The sequence below is a fragment of the Panthera pardus genome, unplaced genomic scaffold (genome assembly GCF_024362965.1).
Source record: "Panthera pardus isolate Hobbes unplaced genomic scaffold, ASM2436296v1 HiC_scaffold_4, whole genome shotgun sequence".
NCBI classification, from domain to species: domain Eukaryota; kingdom Metazoa; phylum Chordata; class Mammalia; order Carnivora; family Felidae; genus Panthera; species Panthera pardus.
The window spans coordinates 13,022,818-13,042,124 of record NW_026526969.1 but is presented as its reverse complement, the minus strand read 5'-3'; the positions used below and the strand labels follow the sequence as shown (position 1 = coordinate 13,042,124).

Sequence of the window (19,307 nt, the reverse complement as noted above, 5' to 3'; positions counted from 1 at the left end):
ACAGAGTCAGGTCACCTCCTGCGCCTGCCCTGGTGCTCGCATAGTCGGTTTTCCGTTACGTTGCCTTCGCTGTACCCGCTTCCTGCCTGTCCTGCTGGCAGGATCAGCCGTGTGCTTTGCTCGGTTCATCCCTCGATTTTCTAAAGTAGTTGGGCTCCAGATTCAGTGAGACAGAGAATGCAGATGGGGACCCTTTGTTTCGGATGCCGATCTGTCTCTCCCCACCCATGTTTTATGTCTAGGTTGGTGTTACCCGAAGAGCCGCCCAGCGCTCCCCCGAAGAATATCGTGGCCAGCGGGCGTACCAATCAGTCCATCATGGTCCAGTGGCAGCCGCCCCCAGAGACGGAGCACAACGGGGTGCTGCGCGGGTACATCCTCAGGCGAGTAGCCTGTGCTTGGCCGGCTCGAGGCTGTCGTCACGGAGTCAGGGCTCTGTTTCGCTGGGGGCGGCCCTGCAGAGAGCGTCTGCATATCCGGCCGTAGCATGTGCACGCCAGAACCCCGCGCCGATGGTGACGTTTGGTAGAAGATTGAAGGGGGACATGATGAGTCGGGGTCAGGGTGTGCTTTCCATCGTGAATCCAGGGGCACACATTATTTACTGTAATGATTGTTAGCTAACAGTAGTGCAACCGATTTAATCATTAGCCAGTCGTTCCCATGCTGGCTAGCACGTTGTTCAGTATTGCCAGGCCCTCTAGTGTTTCAAAGAAATGTTTTAAAAACCTACCTTTTTACATGCGATCTCACAGCTTTTAAATGTCAGAAATGAAGTCGGCCCGTTTTGGACCACGGTGCGGGCCGAGCTCACTCTTCTGCAGGCCATGTGTGGCCCCACGTTGTGGCCGCTTTGTTTTCTCTGCCTTGTGAGGGTGGTCAGGCTTCTAAGGATGTCGAGAGGACTCTCCCAGATCTCGGCTGGGTTTGAGACAAGGAGTCCCTTTTGCCAAAACTACTGCTAATTTTGAAATTGCACCAGATGTGATCATTGCAGTGGTTTGTTGCAGGAGAAAGAAAAGCGGTCTCAAAGGGCTCTTATGAAATCGCTTCCAACAGACCGTGCAGCCACGGACGCGTTTCTTCACCGACATGCACCGCGTGTCCCTCCCCAGCCTCCCCGGCGGGTGTCCGCCACTCCCTTCCTCCCAATGCCAGGCCTCTGCCGCCCATTCTGAGCGTGTGACCAGAAAGTATGGGTGAACAAAGGTCTCAGGGGGCTAAATGCAATCTCTTAGACAGATGTAAGAAGTTATGAAGGTATAGCTTTTTTAGCTCCGTTATCTTTGCATGTGGAGGACCATTCCTCCCAGTATATATTTATGTAATCATCCATTCATTCATCACACCTTCATCCACGTGCACATATAATTAGCCAATCACCAACACTTCCTGCCATTCTCAAGTCTTCCTCAAGCATGTGAATTGTCCTCTAAACATAAGCTAGGCCATTATCCACCTGAAGGGGTTTAAGTGTGACCCCTAGGGGCCCACGGGGGCTGGAGGGCTGGAATCGGCACTCGGGGTCTCTCTGGTCACTCTGCCTCCAAGTGTCCTCCCCCTTCCAACAAGAGACCTGGCACAGGGGCACCTGTGGGCTCTGGGCGGTTCCCAGATCCCTCTAGAAAACTAGCTGGCCACCCACCCCCCCACCCGGGTCTCCTGCCCGCTCCTGGGCCCTCGCTTCAGCTGTCACTCTTGTCCCATGTTCATCAGCTAATGAAAATCATTGCCTTGCCCTCCACCCGGCCCTTCACATGCTTGTCATTTTGGCCGCCTCTTTCTTTTCTTGAGCACACAGAAAAGGTTCCTCAGGTTCCAGCTGCCAAGTAAGGACTTTAAAAGTCAGCCTGCAGAACCAGGCTCGGGGCGTGGGGCTTAATAATGAAACCCCTCTGATGTTACAAGTCCCCGTCGGGGACTGCACATTTCTCCATTTTGTGGGATTACCACTGTTAAAAGGATTTTCTGTGATATGTTGGGAGAGTCGAGTGCTGGGAAGGAGGGCATCTGTGTTTGCAGGGGTTTAAATCAAGGAAGTCCTAAAATGAGGGTGCCCTATCCAAGGCCTGGGAATATCAAAGTTTTCAGAAATTAAAGACCCATGCCAAAACAAATTTGCTTGGAAACATTTGCGAATAATCCTCCGGTCTGCAAATCAGCTCTTTTTGCAAGTGTGCATCCTCCAGGGCACAAGACTCTGTGTCAGAGCCTTAGCACAGCCCATGGAAGAACAAAATGGAAATAAATCACCGTCGCGGCTCTGGCCGTGAGAAGTAGTTAGGATGTGTGCACAGTAATAAAATATTTATAATAATGGGCAGGGTGCTTCTTTGAGAGGAGCATAGGGGTTATGTCCTTTAAAAACATTCTTCTGTTTATTTCCATATAAAAAAATGATCTTGTTCTGTGCGAGACAGTCTCCCAGGCAACGTATCCCACCAGTGAGAGGGCGATGCCCTGTGCTTCTGTTATTAATTGTGACCTTCCCAGACATCCTGTGAATGTTACAAAAGCACCCGAGCCGCGGGTCGGAATGGGCCAGCCTGCCTGCTGCAGAAAGGAGAGGAGGGCGGCCGCTTCTGAGACATGAATCCTGTGGTCTGTTCCACACGATCCTATAAACAAGGGTCCAGGAGATACGGTTCATACGGGCTTCACGTACTTCCTGGATGAGCAGTGTTCTCATAACCAGAAATACTTACAGGGTGCTTCACACTGTCACGTCTCCTTTGTGTCCATCGTTTGGTTTTATTCTCACGAAAACCCAGCGGAAGGCCACTATTATGTCCTTCCCGGGAGTTCTAAACCAAGGTTCGGAGAAGTTAAGAGTTTGCTTGAGGCCGCCCAGCTCATCAGTCGTCTTCCCAGCTCCTTCTGGAGCTAACGTCTTTGCTTTTCCCTGGAATGTGTCATGCGTAGAGATGCCTCCACATTAATGAGATCTTCTCAAGTGACTGCCCGGTATGTGCCATACTGGTTATTATGAGTGGTCCTGGGCGCCATTCACACGCCAGGGCGCCCTGGTGCTGCCGTGGGGCCAATCCTTGCCTTCTTCCAAACGGCTCTCTCACCGTCTCGGTGCTGTTTATTTTGTAGATGGGGAATTTGAGTGGGAGTACCTGGCTTGCGGGTTGTCCCGTGCCACGCCTGCGTCCCCATGGGCCGCTGCCTTGAAGGCCGTGATGTTACATAAATGAACTTAACCCCCGCTGGGACGCAGGTAGTTCAGTAAAGGAATATCAAGTCAGTCGGTGTCAGAAGTGGATGGAACAGGAAAGCAGAAATGTGGTGTGGGGCGCTGGCCCCTGTTTTTGCCCGTCACGGGATCACCGTCCGTCCCCCACGCCTCCCGCCAGGCGAGCCGCACCTCCTTTCAGGCGAAGGCAGGAGGGGGCCTGGGACCTTCTCGCTATTCCAGTTCTGCCTGTTCTTGATCTCGTATTTTTCCCACCGCACGGGTCTCACCTGCACACACGGTCTGTGGCTGAAAGGCTGCCCTCGGGAAGTCCTGCTTTTCTCGAAGGACCTCATGTTGCAGTCTCTGTGCTTCCTACTGTGCTTTCATCCTCTTTGGAGAGCTCTGTTTTCCCTTGAAGGGCCTCAATTCTGGGTTTCTTCTCCCCTCCCCCACCGACGGCAGTAGCCTTGCTGGGCCTTCCCCTCTGTGCCCAGGCGCTCTGCCCGTGGCCCCAACCTGCCTTCAAGAGTCCTCTTGCCCTGTGTCCCCTCGGCCCTCACCCCCTCCCTCTCGTCAGACAAAGCCACATCTTCCCGAGCCGAGAGCCGCTGCTCGGACAGGATCTGGAGGCCTCGGGAGCTGTGTGACGGCCAAGGCACTGTCTCCCGCCACCCGCCCCCGCGCTCCACCCTGGGGAACCAGTGCACTTCTAAAAACCCAAGTTGTGAAAAGCATTCACTACCCCGAATAATGCCACAAAAGCCCTTCGGTAGCACACGTGGCAATTGCCTAATTTATACGTTTTCTAAGTCCCGAGTCGTGCATGTGACTTTTGAACACAGATACAGCGTGGAAAGTATTCCTCTTGTTCCACACAGTTCCTTCTCGAGCACGGGTGCAATCGGCGTAGAGCACCGTATTAGGGTCAGGTGCACGCCACAAGAATTCCGCTTTGTGTCTGCTGCAGCCTGGCGACCGCAGCCAGCCCCGCCACCATCGGGAGCCGTACACGGAACCCTGCGCCCGTTTCGTCCACGAAGGCCCCCTAACAAACAGCCCAGCCCATCCACCTCAGCATGCGACCAGTATTTTAGAAGTGGGAACACCACCGAAAGCCGCTCGTTCTGGTTCTGGGGCTGCGTGAACAAATCTAGAATCCCTAGACGGAAAAGGCAGCGGGCCTCCCGCCTCTCTGCTTTTCCCCACGTTTCAGGACCACGGGAGGAAAGCTGTCCCTCCACAATCGTTATTTACGGCAACACCCGACACGGGAGCCGTGCCTGGAATTTCTGGTGCTAAGTCACCGCGCCCCCCAGGCGACTTACACTAAAAAGCTATAATTTTTCTTTAACCGTAACACAGTCGCATTCCACAGTAGCACAGTCGGTTCCATTTTGCCCAGAGCTCATAATCGCTGTGAGATTCAGTGACACCGCGTCTGAGGGGTTGGCTTAGGAAGCACTGTTGTCCGGGGCCGACCTCTGGCTTCACTCTTGTTCACGGACTCCGCTTCCCTCCAACTGCGTGGAATCCGTGCGGGTACCCCCGCATCCTGGTTCCAGCCGTCTCTCCACATTGCGATGCAGGTACCGCCTGGCCGGCCTGCCCGGGGAGCACCAGCAGCGGAACATCACCAGCCCGGAGGTCAACTACTGCCTGGTGACAGAGCTGATCATCTGGACCCAGTATGAAATCCAGGTGGCAGCCTACAACGGGGCGGGCCTGGGAGTCTTCAGCAGGGCCGTGACCGAGTACACCCTACAAGGAGGTAAGCTTGCTTTTCCGCGAGGTTGCACGGTCTCTGTCGGGGAGCAGGGCGCGTCGAGTTTGACGAGAGCACGTTAGAAGAAAAGATGAAAGGGGCGCCTGGGCGGCTCAGTCGGTTGAGCCATAAAATGAGGGGGTTCGGCTCGGGTCACGATCTCGCGGTTCGTGGGTTCGAGCCCCGCGTCGGGCTCTGTGCCGACGGCTCGGAGCCTGGAGCCTGCTTCGGATTCTGTGTCCCCCTCTCTCTCTGCCCCTCCCCCGCTTGCGCTCTGTCTCTATCAAAAATAAATACATGTAAAAAAAAAAAAATTAGAAATAAAGATGAAGGACCTGGTCCTCCAGGGGGCAAGTAGAAGGGAATTCATCACCTGTAATTGAGTCTCTCTATTCCTCAACTATCGCAATACTGTAGAAGGGACACAGAGAACGTTCCAGATGCTTTCTTCTGGGCACTTAGGCCAGGGAGTATCCACACACATCCTTTAGTTAGCCCGCTTACTCTCAGAAAGATCTGTGGAATTGCCTTTTTCTAAATGGAGTAATGGTATATTACATGGTAAAGCTGGCCGTGGAGTCCCATGTGATACCGTGAGCGTTTTCCAAAGAGAACGATTATTTAGAATTTTGTGTTTAGTAATGCACTATGATTATTGGTAATGGAATTTGCAACTCAGTGTGCCTTTTTTTTGGGGGGGGGGTTCTTTTTCTGTTATACAAGCCAAATAACTTACTAGGTGGGTAAAAACTCCTCCCCACAGCACCCTTCCGAAAACGGCCAGTCAGGATGTCGTAAAGCCAGTGGGGTCTTGCCTTCATATGCTGCGACCCAACCCCCTCGTTTTATGGCTAAGCCCCCCACTGTTTTCTAGAGGACCCGGGTCTCAGCCCCAGGGAGCGCTGGCGTTTGGAAGCACCGTCCACTGTCGGTGCTCCCAGCAGGAGAAAATGGACCCTGTCTTGGCACCCCAGTCCCTGCCCGGGGAAAACGGTTTCCCCACAAAATCGACAGCTCTTCCCATTCGGGAAGAGGCACTTTTAGCCTCTCCCGACTCACAGGTGTGGGTTTATTTGCTTAGGCATTTTTACTGCCACCAGGCCTTGACCTTTTTGAAATGATGATATTTCTAACTGCCCACTTCTCTCCCCAAATCATGCCTGAGACCTCATGTTCCTTGATATTGCATACCGTTACCGTTATCATCACCCCTGATCGATCGGCTGTCTGTCGTCGTCCATAAGTCCATAAAGCCTCCTTTATAAATTAAGTCAGTTCTGTCTCCATGGTGAGATATGTGCCTGGAGGAAATACTTAACATGCAAGACAGCCGGGAAGGACCTCCTCGTCCGCACGTGAGTCTCGATTACTCACCGGAAAATGGAGACGGCTGAGTACCTGGACAATTAATGTTTGCTTTAATTCGCCTACCTAATGACGGTAGATTTGGAAATACTTAAAATAATGAATTTGCTATTAAGAATCGCCTATTACTGTTAACTAGGACTGCTTCATTTTCTTACTGGTGTGTTCGGGTCCCGTGCGGGGCATGGAGGGGCAGATCCCCACCTAGCTGAGGAGAGCTTCGGCCCTAGAGTTTGGCTCGTACTTGGGAGCCATTAAAGGTTGAGGGCCAGGAGCAACATGAGCAAAATGCTGTATTAGGAAGGCGAACCCGTCAGCGGCTGTGCGGGCGAGCTGGGGGCCCCCCGCGGCCTCAGCAACTCCAGACGGAAGGGCACGTGATCTGGCTGTGAACCGACAAGTTCCCTGTTGCTGTGACGCAGGCCACGAGGAGGGCGTGGCTGGCGCTTTCTGGTGGTGCTGCATAGTTTTCACAATACTTTGCCTCTGTTCCCTATGCTTCTGTTTCCAGACCCTCCCCGCCTCCTAACCCTACGTCTGTCCCTTGGGCCCTGGACAGAGCTTCTCAGGCGTTCGACAGCCTCTGAGCCTGACCCTCCTGTGAGGGGCAAGCCTCAGCCCCAGGACAAATCAGGGTGGAGCCCTTGCTGACCACAGTGTTGGCATAACTGTCCCTTGGGCTTGGCCGTGGCACTCGTCAGGTATCAGGAGAGGGCACGAGCAGGGGAGGCAGCGGCCCTACAGCGTGTGCACTCACGCTGCGCCCGTCCGGCCCCCGTCGTCGGGAGCGTCCTGGTCGGCCGCCCCCAGCCGAACAAAAGGGAACCAGTAAACTCTGTCCCGGAACCAATGTTCCCACCGAGACAGGAGACAAGTAAGAGAGCGTTTAGACTTGCAGTTGGAAAGAAACGGGGAGTGGGGGCGGGGAAGCTGGTCTGGAGTGGGGGCAGAATAAACCAGAGAGAAAGTGATCTGATTGGGAGGGGCCGCATCAGAAAGGAAAATGGCCACAGTGAGGAGCCGTGAATAATTTAGGGCTGTGAGCTGTCCTCCCACACATCTGTCTGTCTGCTGACCCCCAGAAACGGCCCCTTCTTCTAGTCCATCAGGGCCTAACTCCACATTTACTGCTTACCTGCCTTCCAGAAGCACATCAACCTTTCTGAGCCTCAAGTTCATCTGCCCTGACTCCTTGTGAGAGAAAGGCCTTGAGAGCCCTGAGCTCTTAGCCAGTATCCTGGATGCTCAGGTTGTTCTTGTTCCTCCTTCTGTGGCAACGCCCAGTGTCTGGAACCTACTGTATCTGCATGTTTCTGCAGCCGCGGTCGTTCAGAAAGAAACGGGCGCAACCTCTCTGCTGATAGTAAAATCTCAAGAACGATCTGTGCGTCTACTGTGTGCTCAGTGTTGTGTGACGGGCCGTGGCAATGATGCGTGTGCCTGCTGTGTGCTCAGTGATGGGCTGTGGCATGGAGCAGGAGTAGGGAACACACCCAACACAGAGTCAAACCTGGGACTTGGGGCCGAGGCTGCGAGGAGAGACTAACATTTGTGAAATAAGAGTGAGCTGCAGAAGAAAGCAGCGTCACTGATGTGTGCTCACCCCCATTTATCCACAAGACCCGTGTTGCGAGCATGCTTCGGATGGCTGTCGAGACAGAGGAAGATGCCATCGACATAAAGAGCGACTTTACTGGGATCTACGTGGTAGGGCCACATCAGAGGCATTGGGGTTCAGCTGTCTGTAGTGGTTGGAAATGGAATCCAACTGCTAGAAACAGACCCAAAATAACAGCTTAAAACAAAATAGAGGTGGGTTTTTATCTTTCTCTCCCCAAGAGTGGGCATTCAGCTGCACAGGGTCTTAGCGGCAGCTCCATGGTCACCAGACGGTCAGGCTCCTTCTTTTCACTTTGCCATCTTTAGCATTTGCCTCATGGTTGCACATTAGCTGCTGGGATGCCAGCGGTCGCGTCCACATTCTATGAGGAAGGCACAGGGGTACACCTTGTGGCCACATATGCAAGTATGTTTGCCTGTGACGAACTTTCTTAGAAGTCCTACCTACTGCTGACTCATGCTTACAATTCACGGAATATCTCCATGCCAGAAGCCCGGAAAGGTGCTCTTTCCGCCAGATACATTTCTGTCTGTTGCTAAGAAAGGAAGGGGGGACAGATAGTAGAGGGTAATTGGCGGTTTCTGCCTCACTCTTTGCAATGACTCCTGCTGCGGAGTCAAACCCAGAGGATATGCAAGTTCTAGATATAAAATTGTACGACCGGGGCGCCTGGGTGGCTCAGTCGGTTGAGCGTCCGACTTCGGCTCAGGTCATGATCTCGCGGTCTGTGAGTTCGAGCCCTGCGTCGGGCTCTGTGCTGACAGCTCAGAGCCTGGAGCCTGTTTCAGATTCTGTGTCTCCCTCTCTCTGACCCTCCCCCGTTCATGCTCTGTCTCTCTCTGTCTCAAAAATAAATAAACGTTAAAAAAAAATTTTTTTTTTTTTAAATAAAATTGTATGACCGTCTGTCACAGCCAGCCGCATGCAGAGAGCCCCACGATCCTTGGGAACCCCCCACTTAAGAATTAGCAGCAAGCGGCTCCACAGCTCCCCGGGCCCTTGGCCTCAGACCCTCAGCTCGTGGTCTGTTTGGGCACCAGCTGAGCATGCTTGCTGCCCCTGGGAGCCCCCGTCGGTGAGCTTGGGCTCTGGATGCCCCTGGCTGCTGGTGCCACGTGTAGAGAAAGCCTGCAGGCCTGAATTGGCCCTTGAAGCTGCAAAGAGAATAATTTAAATGTCTGCATATTAGAGGGGAAGAGAATAACTCATAAAATTAATTATTTGTCAGCCTAATTTGGAAAGTTATTGGAACGTATACGCACATAACTCTGGAGTCCGTCAGGACGCCATGGGAACAGTTGGAAACGCCCCGCCTCGGGAAGAATAAGGCTTCCGGCCAGCCTGCCTGGTTCTTCCTCCTTCCCTCAGCCAAGCGGCAAGCCTGACCCATCAGGGGAAATGAGATGTAATTTGTCCCGACTTTAATAAGCTCTTTGGATTTCGCTCCTCTTGAGAAGGCATCAGAACGCCAGGGAGAGCTGGTGCGGCTCGCCAACGTGAGGCTGCATGTGACACGGTGCACAGTCATTCTCAAAGAGAACTCCCAAATGTCGCAGCCTCGGCCCCAGGGAGCAGAGTCAAGGGCGCACAGGCAGCCCTTGACCCGAAAAGATCGGCCAGCGCTTGCCCCGGGGGCAGACACCCGCGTGCTGCTGGGCACACGCCTTTGGTCTCGAGTCTCTTTTCTTTATGGAAGCTCTCGAAGGAAAATAAGTCATCTGTGCCTTGAGTTCAGCACAATGTGGTATGGATCCTTGAAGAAATTTGAACCCACCTTTCCCCTGTCACATGCCCCCTTTTTCTTTTCAATCCCGTTTATTATTGAGATCTGCTAAAAACGTCTGGGGTCTACCTTGGTTCTCTCTATTCTCAGCATGGGCTAACACCTTGGACACACAGGGATTATTTAGTATAAACTTTCTCACTTCCCCTGCTCTTCATACCCCCACCCCATCCACTGTCCGCCAATCCCATTGAATAGATTTTATTAGGTGCCTCCGTGACCTTTTCTGCTCCAGGCATTTTAAAATGCGACCTATTAACTTACCAATCGGGCAGCAAAATTCTGATACAGTCACAGTCACGTGAACTTTCCAAGGGGTGAGAGGAAAGGTCCCTCCTGTCCCAGTAGCGGCGACCAAAAATCCAGCAAACGCGGAACCCGCTCGTCAAATTTCCAGTGTGATTACCCAAAATGAAGTGGAAGCGAACTTAAATTGACTCAGGAATTTCTTTCAAAATGCTCCAGAAATCAATGTTCTCGGTTGCAAGTGGAAGAAGCCTTAAGCATATAAGTTCTGCAAAACTAAATGCCCAGTGTAATTACCAGCATTGTTCTTACTGCCAATGTCAACTTCAGCAACCTTCCCATCATTCAGTAGGAGAGGGAAAGTACTGTTGTCACTTGAAGCAGTGAGTGTTCCAAATTCAAGGCTCACACGATGTTTGGTTCCCAGATTCAGGTTTTGTTAAAAATGTTGCAACTACCCGCGAGAGCCCCGTGAAGATACTGTGTGACCATGAAGTCCTCAGGTGACCCTGAGCGTGGAATCCTACGCGCTGCCGGAGCGTGAGAGATGCTGGCTGGGTCCCAAAATACGCCAGCCTAGACCCGCGAACTTCCGTCCGTTTCTTCACTGTGTTCATAAAAATGCAGATGCTGGCTTTTCCATAAAGGGTCCAAAGACAAATGATACTATACATCATCATTTCGAACACACCCAGGTTTTAATTTTTTTCTGGTTTTATTTCTTTATCATTTTTCTTCCTTGAACAGGTATTTCTGCGCTATAATGATTTATTCTGGTTTTGGAACATTACCTTCTAATGAAAGGGAAATATTTCATACTTAAAGAGAAATGGAAAAAACATTTGGTTATCCACATTTCTAAAACATTAGTAAAAGCCCCTAAATGTTCACTTGGGCTTTGAAGGGTTTTCTAAAGTGAGGATTATAAATGAACACTCTGTTTGCAAGCTCCATTCGTATCTCCTCTTGGGAAATTCTCAATGTGGCATAAATGACATTGCACAAAAGATTTGTTTCTCAATCCTTAAGACTTTCTAGACCGCAGGCTGTGCCTACAGAATAGGATAATGTTCCAGATTCTCCCAGAGTCACCTAAAACACTAAGAACTGAACAAAATGATGTGGGATGTTCCATCAGGATTGGGCTTAATTCAGGCTTTTAGAATTTTCCGGAAAGAAAAGAAGAGGAAGCTAGCATTTTGGAGGAAGCCGCCCCCGACCAGTTTTTGTTGTCTTATCCTGCGCACCTGTGCTCCGTGCCTCACCTTGGTCATCGCCCCCCGCCCACCCTGCCCCCCGGACAGCTGTGAGAGATAGGTGTCTGTTTTTCTTCCACAGAGGAAAATGGGAGCTCCAAGAGGTAATGCACTTTCCCCAAGTCACATGGCTGGGAAATGCTGGGGAAAACCTAGCGCTCCTTTTTTCATTCTGCACGTATCACCCATGGACAGAAATTACTTCCAGATTTCCGGTGCAGCTTGAATACAGAAAAGAAGCAAGATCTCACGTCACTCGTGGATGAGTGGCAGGTGGGTGTGTAGTCCGCAAGAGGAGATGTCTTTCACACTGAAACCCAGGACACATGCACACACACACAGACACACACGCAGATACACACATGAACAGACACACACACACACACTCACACACACACAGCTGAAACAAAAGGCTCGTGCGACAATAGTCCCCCCTACACTGTGTGGTGTTCTTTGATATTTGCCATCCTGTTTCATTCCATTTCACTCTCGGGTTCTCTAATAAATGCTGGCCACGGCCACTAAATTGATTTCCTGGTCTGCTAGTGCGTTGGGAGACCTGCAGTTTGAAAACCACTGAATTCGAGCAACACAGGGCGTTTGGTTGAGCTGAACCCGTGTCCCTTTCAGAAGAGGCTCCTCCACTGGCCTGTAGGACGCACCAGGGTCCCCAAGGGAGAGACCACCACAGCCACCGCAGCCAACGATGAAAGACCAAACAGGGATCTGAGTGGGGGCATGGCAGGCAACGGGCCTGGGCACGCAGATCCAGGGCCAGAGCTATGATCCAGGGGTTGTAGGAGGGTTCCAGCCCCTGGATCTGCGCAGATGACCTCGTGAGGGAGGAGAGCTTCCCAGGGTAAGACTTGGCCTTCAGTTGCCACAGGAAGACACAGGGAAAAATCGAACCGGTCTTAAATTGCCGTGACCAGCATATTGTTTGGTCATGTACAGACTGGTGTTCCCTACAAGCCTGGGGGCTCTTTGAGGGCGGGGTCTGTGTCTGTATCTCCAAATCCAAGCACAATGCCTGGTATGTAAATAAACAAGGCATAAGTGTATGTCCGATTAAAGACACGCTGATTGTCTCTATGTTAGTTTCCGGTGCTGTCTCAATTTACTCTCCGTATCCAGCGTGATGCCTTCCCTCCCCTCCTGCCTCTTCTGGTCTCAGGAGCTCGAAGGAAAGCCCAGTGCCTGCCTGCTCGACCTCACACGCTGTGCCTCCCCAGCCTAAAACTGGTCCCGAAATAAATAAGGGGGAAAATAAGTTCAGAAAGGGACACACACAACTTCTAAAGTATTAAAATACTATTTTTTATTCAGGTCATTAAAAGAGACCTGAGCTTATTTATCCAAGATCTGTCCCCCTAATAACGCATTAGAAATGTTTAATGCAGTGAGAACATTCCAGTGTCTCAAAACGGCAAGAACCATAACAACCCAAGAACTTGTCCGCGGCCTGTAACGATCTGGAATTAACCGTCGCACCCGCCACAAAGATTGCAATAGAGACATCCGTGCAGCACCGCGTAGCCAATAATTCTTCCACATGACGAGCTTGCGGCTCCCCTCTTTGAGAGGCATGTGCATTTAATTCTGGGGAATTGCCCGGAGGAGTCAATGGCCACGAATCCCCACCAAGTTCTGGCTCTAGACGCCGCAGCCCTTAGGATTTGATGTCATCTCCTCCAAGGATAATGAAAAAAGGAGTGCGCAGTTGTGGTGAAGACGGAAGACCCGTGCGCCCTCGCACGGCGCAGAGGCGCTGCCGGGAGCTCCTGCCCCGGCCAGCGGATCCAAAGCGAGGAGACTCCTTCCCGGGCAAGGTAGGCCCCGCGTGGCCTCACGCCAGGTGCTCACCGACCGGGAAAACTGACGGCGCGCTTGAGGGCATTGAAGGATGAGCCGTTATTGCAGTAACACGCTGTGTTTCACAGTTTATCTCTAACAGATAAGGTGGTGCTACCTTAATAGATAAAAATTGTGTTGGGCAAAGCACGGTGATTTCATTCCGTGCTAAGTTCAGCTAATTTTTCAGCATTGTCACTGGGATGCTTGGCACTCTTCGCTTGGGTTTACGTCAGTCTGATGGGGCTAATAAGCAGGGTGCAGAAGTCAGTCATTTTCCTACCACAGAAGCCTGGACGCCCGTGTCCCCTGTCCCACGAGGCGCCGTGAATCTCTGAGCTGGTACTTCCCGGTGTGACCTTCTTCCTTTGACCTGACATGTTGTGCGTCTCCAAAACATCACATAGCTCTACGGTCAGCGGAGTTTTGTTTAGAATGACCGTTAGTTTAAACCGATTCTGCCATTTGTGTAGACGGAAGCCAAGATGAATTGTAACGCTAGGCTGGGGTTTACTCAAGGGTGTTGCACATCAGCTTGCGTAATTTGCATAATATTGTTTGAATACTTGAATGAAACATACCCTTTCAGCTGCAGAGAATAGTTCGGGAAAATTGCTGGCCCGGCATAATCTCAGGTTCTCTGGGCTGGAAATACCAGTACACGTTCCTGGCAGGAAAGGTGGCAAAGAGGCTCGTGAGGACAGGAGTGGGGTCTTCTGCCAACCAATTAACCGGCTCTAAATGAAATGAAAGGTGATCGTCACGGGGAGGATGGGGGGAGGGAAGGAAAGAGAAAATGGCAGAAAAGAAACTGCAGAGCAGTGGTTCTCAGTCGGGTCCCTGTGCCACTTGTTAGAAATGCAATCCTCGGGCCACGTAGACCCACTGGATCAGAAAGTCTGGGGGCGGAGCCTGCCCTCTGTGTTTCCAGAAGCCCCCAGATGATTCTGGTGACTCTGATCTGAGACTCACTTCTCTAGAGGTTGGTAGGTAGCAGAGGGCCGAAACCATGAATGCTGTGAGTCTCTCCTTATTTATGTCTCTGGCATTTTCAAAGAAAGGGGGATCGTGCCCGGGGAGGGTCAGTACCATCAGCTGGAAAAAAGTGGTTCTTCCCATGAACGGGGGCACGCCCTGTGGGGAATGTAGGAACACGGTATGTCTCACAAGAAATCTCAGCTGTGGTTTAGAAACTCTGATGGTTGGGTAGGAGGCTGAAGTCTTCCTTAAGATAAAGGTCATGACTCGGAAAAGAAAGGAAGATACAGGCAGTGGTCAGTGGCAAATTAGGGTGAGTGAGCTGTGTGCACCACGACCAGCCACCGAGAATAATGCACGGGTCCTTGGAGGAGACCAGAATCTAGAAGAGCCTCTCCTCCACACTTGTGCCTTCGGCATTTTCGAAGAAGGTGAGGCTACGCTTCAGTCAAGTCAAGCAGCCTGATCATGCTTTAGTAACCTTTTTCCTGTGGCTTGATCTGTTCCCTGTCAAGGTTAATGGGATTTGTGTTCGAACAATAGACTGTGACAAGGGATGAGTTTCATGTCAGAAAGGATAGGAAGAACACATTCAACAGAAATTCTGTTGAGAAATTAAGGATAGAGAGGAGATGTGTACACGAAGCTATAAAAACACTCGCTAGAGGACAGGACTTCAGGTTCCACTTCAAAGAGGAATCGAGAGACCTGGGTCTATAATTGTCAGGAAGCAGTCACTAGGAGTCCCCTTTGGTCATTCAGAATGAACCACATCCCACCAACCTCATTTCCTTTTGGAGGAGGGTTACTGAGTTGACAGATCCAAATATATAGTCATTCTGTAGCTTGATTCCCACTCATTCATTCATTTTCTAATTCACTCACTAAGCACCTTTGTGGCTAAGATGGGGAAATACAGATTGGATGACAGAATAATTAGATGGGTCCCCAGGGCTTGGCTTCACCCAAAGAGTGTAACTTGCCTGATACACCACCACTTGGAGGATAACTCCAGATGCAAAATCCATCATTCTGGGCTTTTTTTGGTCAGCACTTCTACTGGCGACTTGGAGGGAACAGAGATGGCACGTGCATCAAATATGCAGGGGTCACGGCTCAGAGGGGATGATTCGTGTATTCTATCCCCAGATCAGGAGTAAAAAATAAATTGCTTTCTTAGATTGATGGTTGAAATCAAACCGAACATAAAAGAAATCAAGTTGGGACACGAAAGGTATAAGGGAAAATACTTCAGTTACGCACACACACCCCAGTCATGTGACAACAAGATGGGGAGACAGGACTCGCCGACAGTCACCATAGAAAGTCTCAGGGGATAGACGAGCGCAGACCCGAGGAGGACTGAGACCATAATCTTCGTCTGTACAGACCATCAAGGCAGATCACAGTGCCAAGGAATCCTGTCTGGCTGGATGCCACTTGGGCACTTGGAGCGCTGAGATCGGCTCCAGGTGCCTCAACGTGAGGGGTGGGGAGAAAACCAAGGCTTCTCGGAGGAGGAGACCGGTATAGAGTGGGCAGTGAGTGCTCCCTCAATCCTGCCGCATGGGAAACAGAGGAACAGGATGTCCACTTGGCCCATAGTAGTAAAGCCCGACTGGACATTCCTGTGATTTTCAAATAGTCTAACAGCTGTGTGTGCGGGGGGCGCTTTACCCAGGAGGCAGATGGGCATCACTGGTCAGAAGTCGTGGAAGGAGAGGTTTCAGCTGAGCATGAGGGAGAGCCTCTCTGCCACACACGGCAGGGGTTTAGCGTGACCTGAATGGCGGGAACGTGGAGCTGGAAGCTGTGTCGACGGTGGCCGAGGGGCCACCCATCTGCGTGCTGTGGGTGAACCACGTGGCCTCGGTGGCCCTTTCCTCTCCTCCTCTGTCTGCAGAACTCTGTCTGCACCGTCAGTAGGGCCATTTGTGTGGCCCTTGCCTCTACGAAGCTTCACAGAGGAAGGATTCTTTGACAGAACTCCGGCTGTCATAATGTCATCGAACAGAACCGTGATGCCGAGTTGACTGTACGTACTGGAGTACGTGTCCGTGGCTCGGTACCTCCTCAGGTGCCTACCCAGGTGTGGGGTTGGTGCGTGAATGGAATGGAGTAGGAAATCCGGAAATGGACTCGGTTGCACGTGGAAATTTAGTACCCAGTAGAAGCGGCATCTTGCAAGAGTAAACAGAGACCAGCTTTTTGATAAGTAGTATTGAGATAAGTGGATTCCTCTGTGGGAGAAGACAAAGCTGGGTCCACTCCCTACACCGAATTCAAGGGTGCATTCCAAACAGACCAGAGACGTCCATATTAAAAACGGAACCCGCAGAAGTACCAGAAAAGAAAAACCAGCGAATTCCCCTGTGACCTAGAATTGGGGGGGGGGGGGGGAGTTCTCTATTATTCACAGTCTGGAAGCAATAAATGGAAAAAAATGATAAATTTGACTACATAAAATGTTTAAATAGCTAAAATATTCTGTATACCAAAAAATACAATAAGCAGAGGGGGGAAAGATACAGAGCAGACAAAATTATCTCCCAGACAAGTTATTAGCTGCACATTAAGCTCTGTCAAGAGCCTCTAAAAGAGAGAAGTAATAGACCGATATGCAAAAGAAAGAAGTCAAGAAATAAGAAAATCGAATCAACAGCCGTGCAAATGCCCTTAGCCCCGTGAGAAGATGCTCCCTTCTACCAATGAGAGGAGCACAGAGCGAAGCTACACAGAGACACCATTTCTCGCCTGTCATTTTGGTCAAAATGTGAACATTTGACAATATTCTGTGATAAGGCTTGAAAGAGGGGCACACTTCTTCACTGAGAATGCAGCGTGATACAAACACGGGGAGGTCGATCGGCACCCGACCCTGGATGCCGCGACCAGTGGGAGGAGGGTCCCCGTATCTCCTCCCAAAGCGTGTATGGATTACAGGGGGAAAGGATAACTCTGCTGAGGCCCAACCTGGCAGCACGTGGTTACAGGGAACCTCCCCGGCGACGGCACAGATCACAATCGTGCAGAGAGGACTCGACAGGAGAACGGAGCACCACCGCTGTGCTCCTCCTTCCTAAGATCCATAGCTGGAGCCTAACCGAGAAGAAACATCAGACGAACACAAACTGACGTGACAGATGAGCCTGCAATAAATATCCCAAGATGTCCAGGCCACAGGAGTCGAGGAGAAATTGAGCTCCAGGCTGAAGACTGAAGAGACAGGATTAGGAAAGGCAGCGCAGGATCTGGACCGGACCCTACCGCCGCAGGGGACCTCACGGGAGAAGCCGGAGGACCCGACGACGAGGTACGCTTCTGGTATCTGGGTTTCCGTGGCTGTAGGGCGGTGAGGTGGTGAGTGTCCTCGTCTCCCGGAGCCACAGGGCACGGATTTGGGGAGGGGGAGGGGCTTACCTTGGTAGCTCGCTATGAAACGATTTTGAAAAAAGTCTTTGTATGATGTCTGAAAGCATCAGACATTTCAAAATGAAAATTACCTGTCTCGTTTAAAACTATTGTGAATTCCTTTTCGTCTTCTACCCCAAACGGGTGGGACTTCTAGTGCCATTAACTGGCAGAGTGTCCACTCTCTGCTTTGTAGAAAGTTACTCCAGTGAGACAGATAAAAAAAATGGAGCAGCACATACCTGAGACGGTCCACCTCAGCGCTAGAGGTTCCGGAAGGACCAGACCTACCGAAACGTCCATCAGCAGCGTCCTGGGGGAACAAACCAGGCACGGAAGCCATTCTGCAGCCGTAATAGTTTGAAACTATTATATTAATAGTTTGAGTTTGAAATAGTAGTATGATGTTTTACCTTTAAAAAAAAAGAACTTTTTAAAAGGCCTAGAAATAGGAACCAACCCCCTCGCACTGAGCTTCCTAGGAACCACAGAAATAAACGGGCTTTCTTGGATAAATAAATGGATGCTTCCAGGTAAGTTATCCAGCAGGTAGCCCATAAGGTGAGCCTGTGAGATCTTGAGAGCTCAAAAAGCAAAGAAAAAGAAAGGAAGGAAAGAAAAGAAAAGAAAAGAAAAGAAAAGAAAAGAAAAGAAAAGAAAAGAAAAGAAAAAAAAAGAAAAGAAAAGAAAAAGAAAAAGAAAAAAAAAAACGAACTATCAAATCCAGGAAGAACTTGTCAGAAAGACTCAGGCCCACCTGGCGAGACTCCCACGAGTTAAACATGGGAAAATATGAAAATCATGAAAATTAATAATAATAAAACTGCAGTGAAGTGAATGAAAGGTTTCAAATGCATTTTAGTCCATGGATTCCTAATAGTATTTCTTTAAAGCCTCTCTGGTCACCTTTGGAGAATGTAAAGGAAACTATTATGTGGTGAATTTGTATAAACCTTGCCAATCAAAAATCTCAGGATGTATAGTGAGATACTTGACCTTGATGGGTGAAAGTCACATTTTTAATATCTGGTTGTACTCCTTGGATGGCGCTCCATTTTGACTGCATGCAGACTTTTAACCTCTTCAAACACGTGGAAGTTACCGTTGACCAGAAGTATTTGTACAAGTAGGTGGTCGCACGTGTTTGAAGATAATTTATTACTCTCTCCACCCAGTTAGGAGAAACTTCTTCCTTGCCATTAACCGGAATGCAGATAATTCAGCCTCTTTAAATTGCACTTTACGGGCATAATTTCTTTAGGCTAAGAGCTCTTCCTTTTATTTCTTTGACAGACATAACGTTGAACATTTTTTTGTGATGAGGTGAACGGATTGGATTCTGAGCAAATGTTTTTCATATCAAGTATTTCAAAATAATGGGCATTTCTATGGATCTACACAGAAGTTGTTGCCAGTCTTAATATTTTTCCTTCAGAGTTCAAACGCTGACTCCTTTAGAATTATAAAATCGATCCCATATCGCTAGTGCACAGTTTTTAACTCCGTAACCGCGCGGAGTTTCTTCTTTGAACCCATACGTGTCAGGATACTTCGGCCAGATCTCGGCAGGTCTCCACTGTGTCCGTCTGCTCAGGTGCTCAAAAGTGTCAGTTAACTACGCCATTGTTGGGGCCCATAACTCATCCTTCAACAAATCTTCAAAGGGAGGCCCAGTCCGTAAAACGAATAACAGTGATCATAACTGCTTTGTTCAGTTCACACACTCTTGCAAGACCCTTCTTTCGGACAAGCCCATAGGCTTCCACCTGGAATTGAAACGGGAAACAGGGAAGTCCCCGTTTTCGAGGAATGCTATCACAAGACAGATGGGCGGCGTGTCAGATGGCCCAGAG

At 50.3% G+C, this 19,307-nt stretch overlaps 1 protein-coding gene across 3 annotated transcripts in view; it reads left to right on the top strand.

Moving 5' to 3' along the window:
• The window catches only part of SDK1 (sidekick cell adhesion molecule 1), an 879,729-nt gene that overhangs the window by 698,927 nt on the left and 161,495 nt on the right, over positions 1-19,307 (top strand). For all 3 annotated transcript variants that reach the window (XM_053894114.1, XM_053894115.1, XM_053894113.1), the window contains exons 16-17: positions 243-383; positions 4,768-4,949. In XM_053894114.1, the coding sequence (XP_053750089.1) occupies positions 243-383; positions 4,768-4,949 (323 nt within the window). The remainder of the gene's footprint in view (positions 1-242; positions 384-4,767; positions 4,950-19,307) is intronic.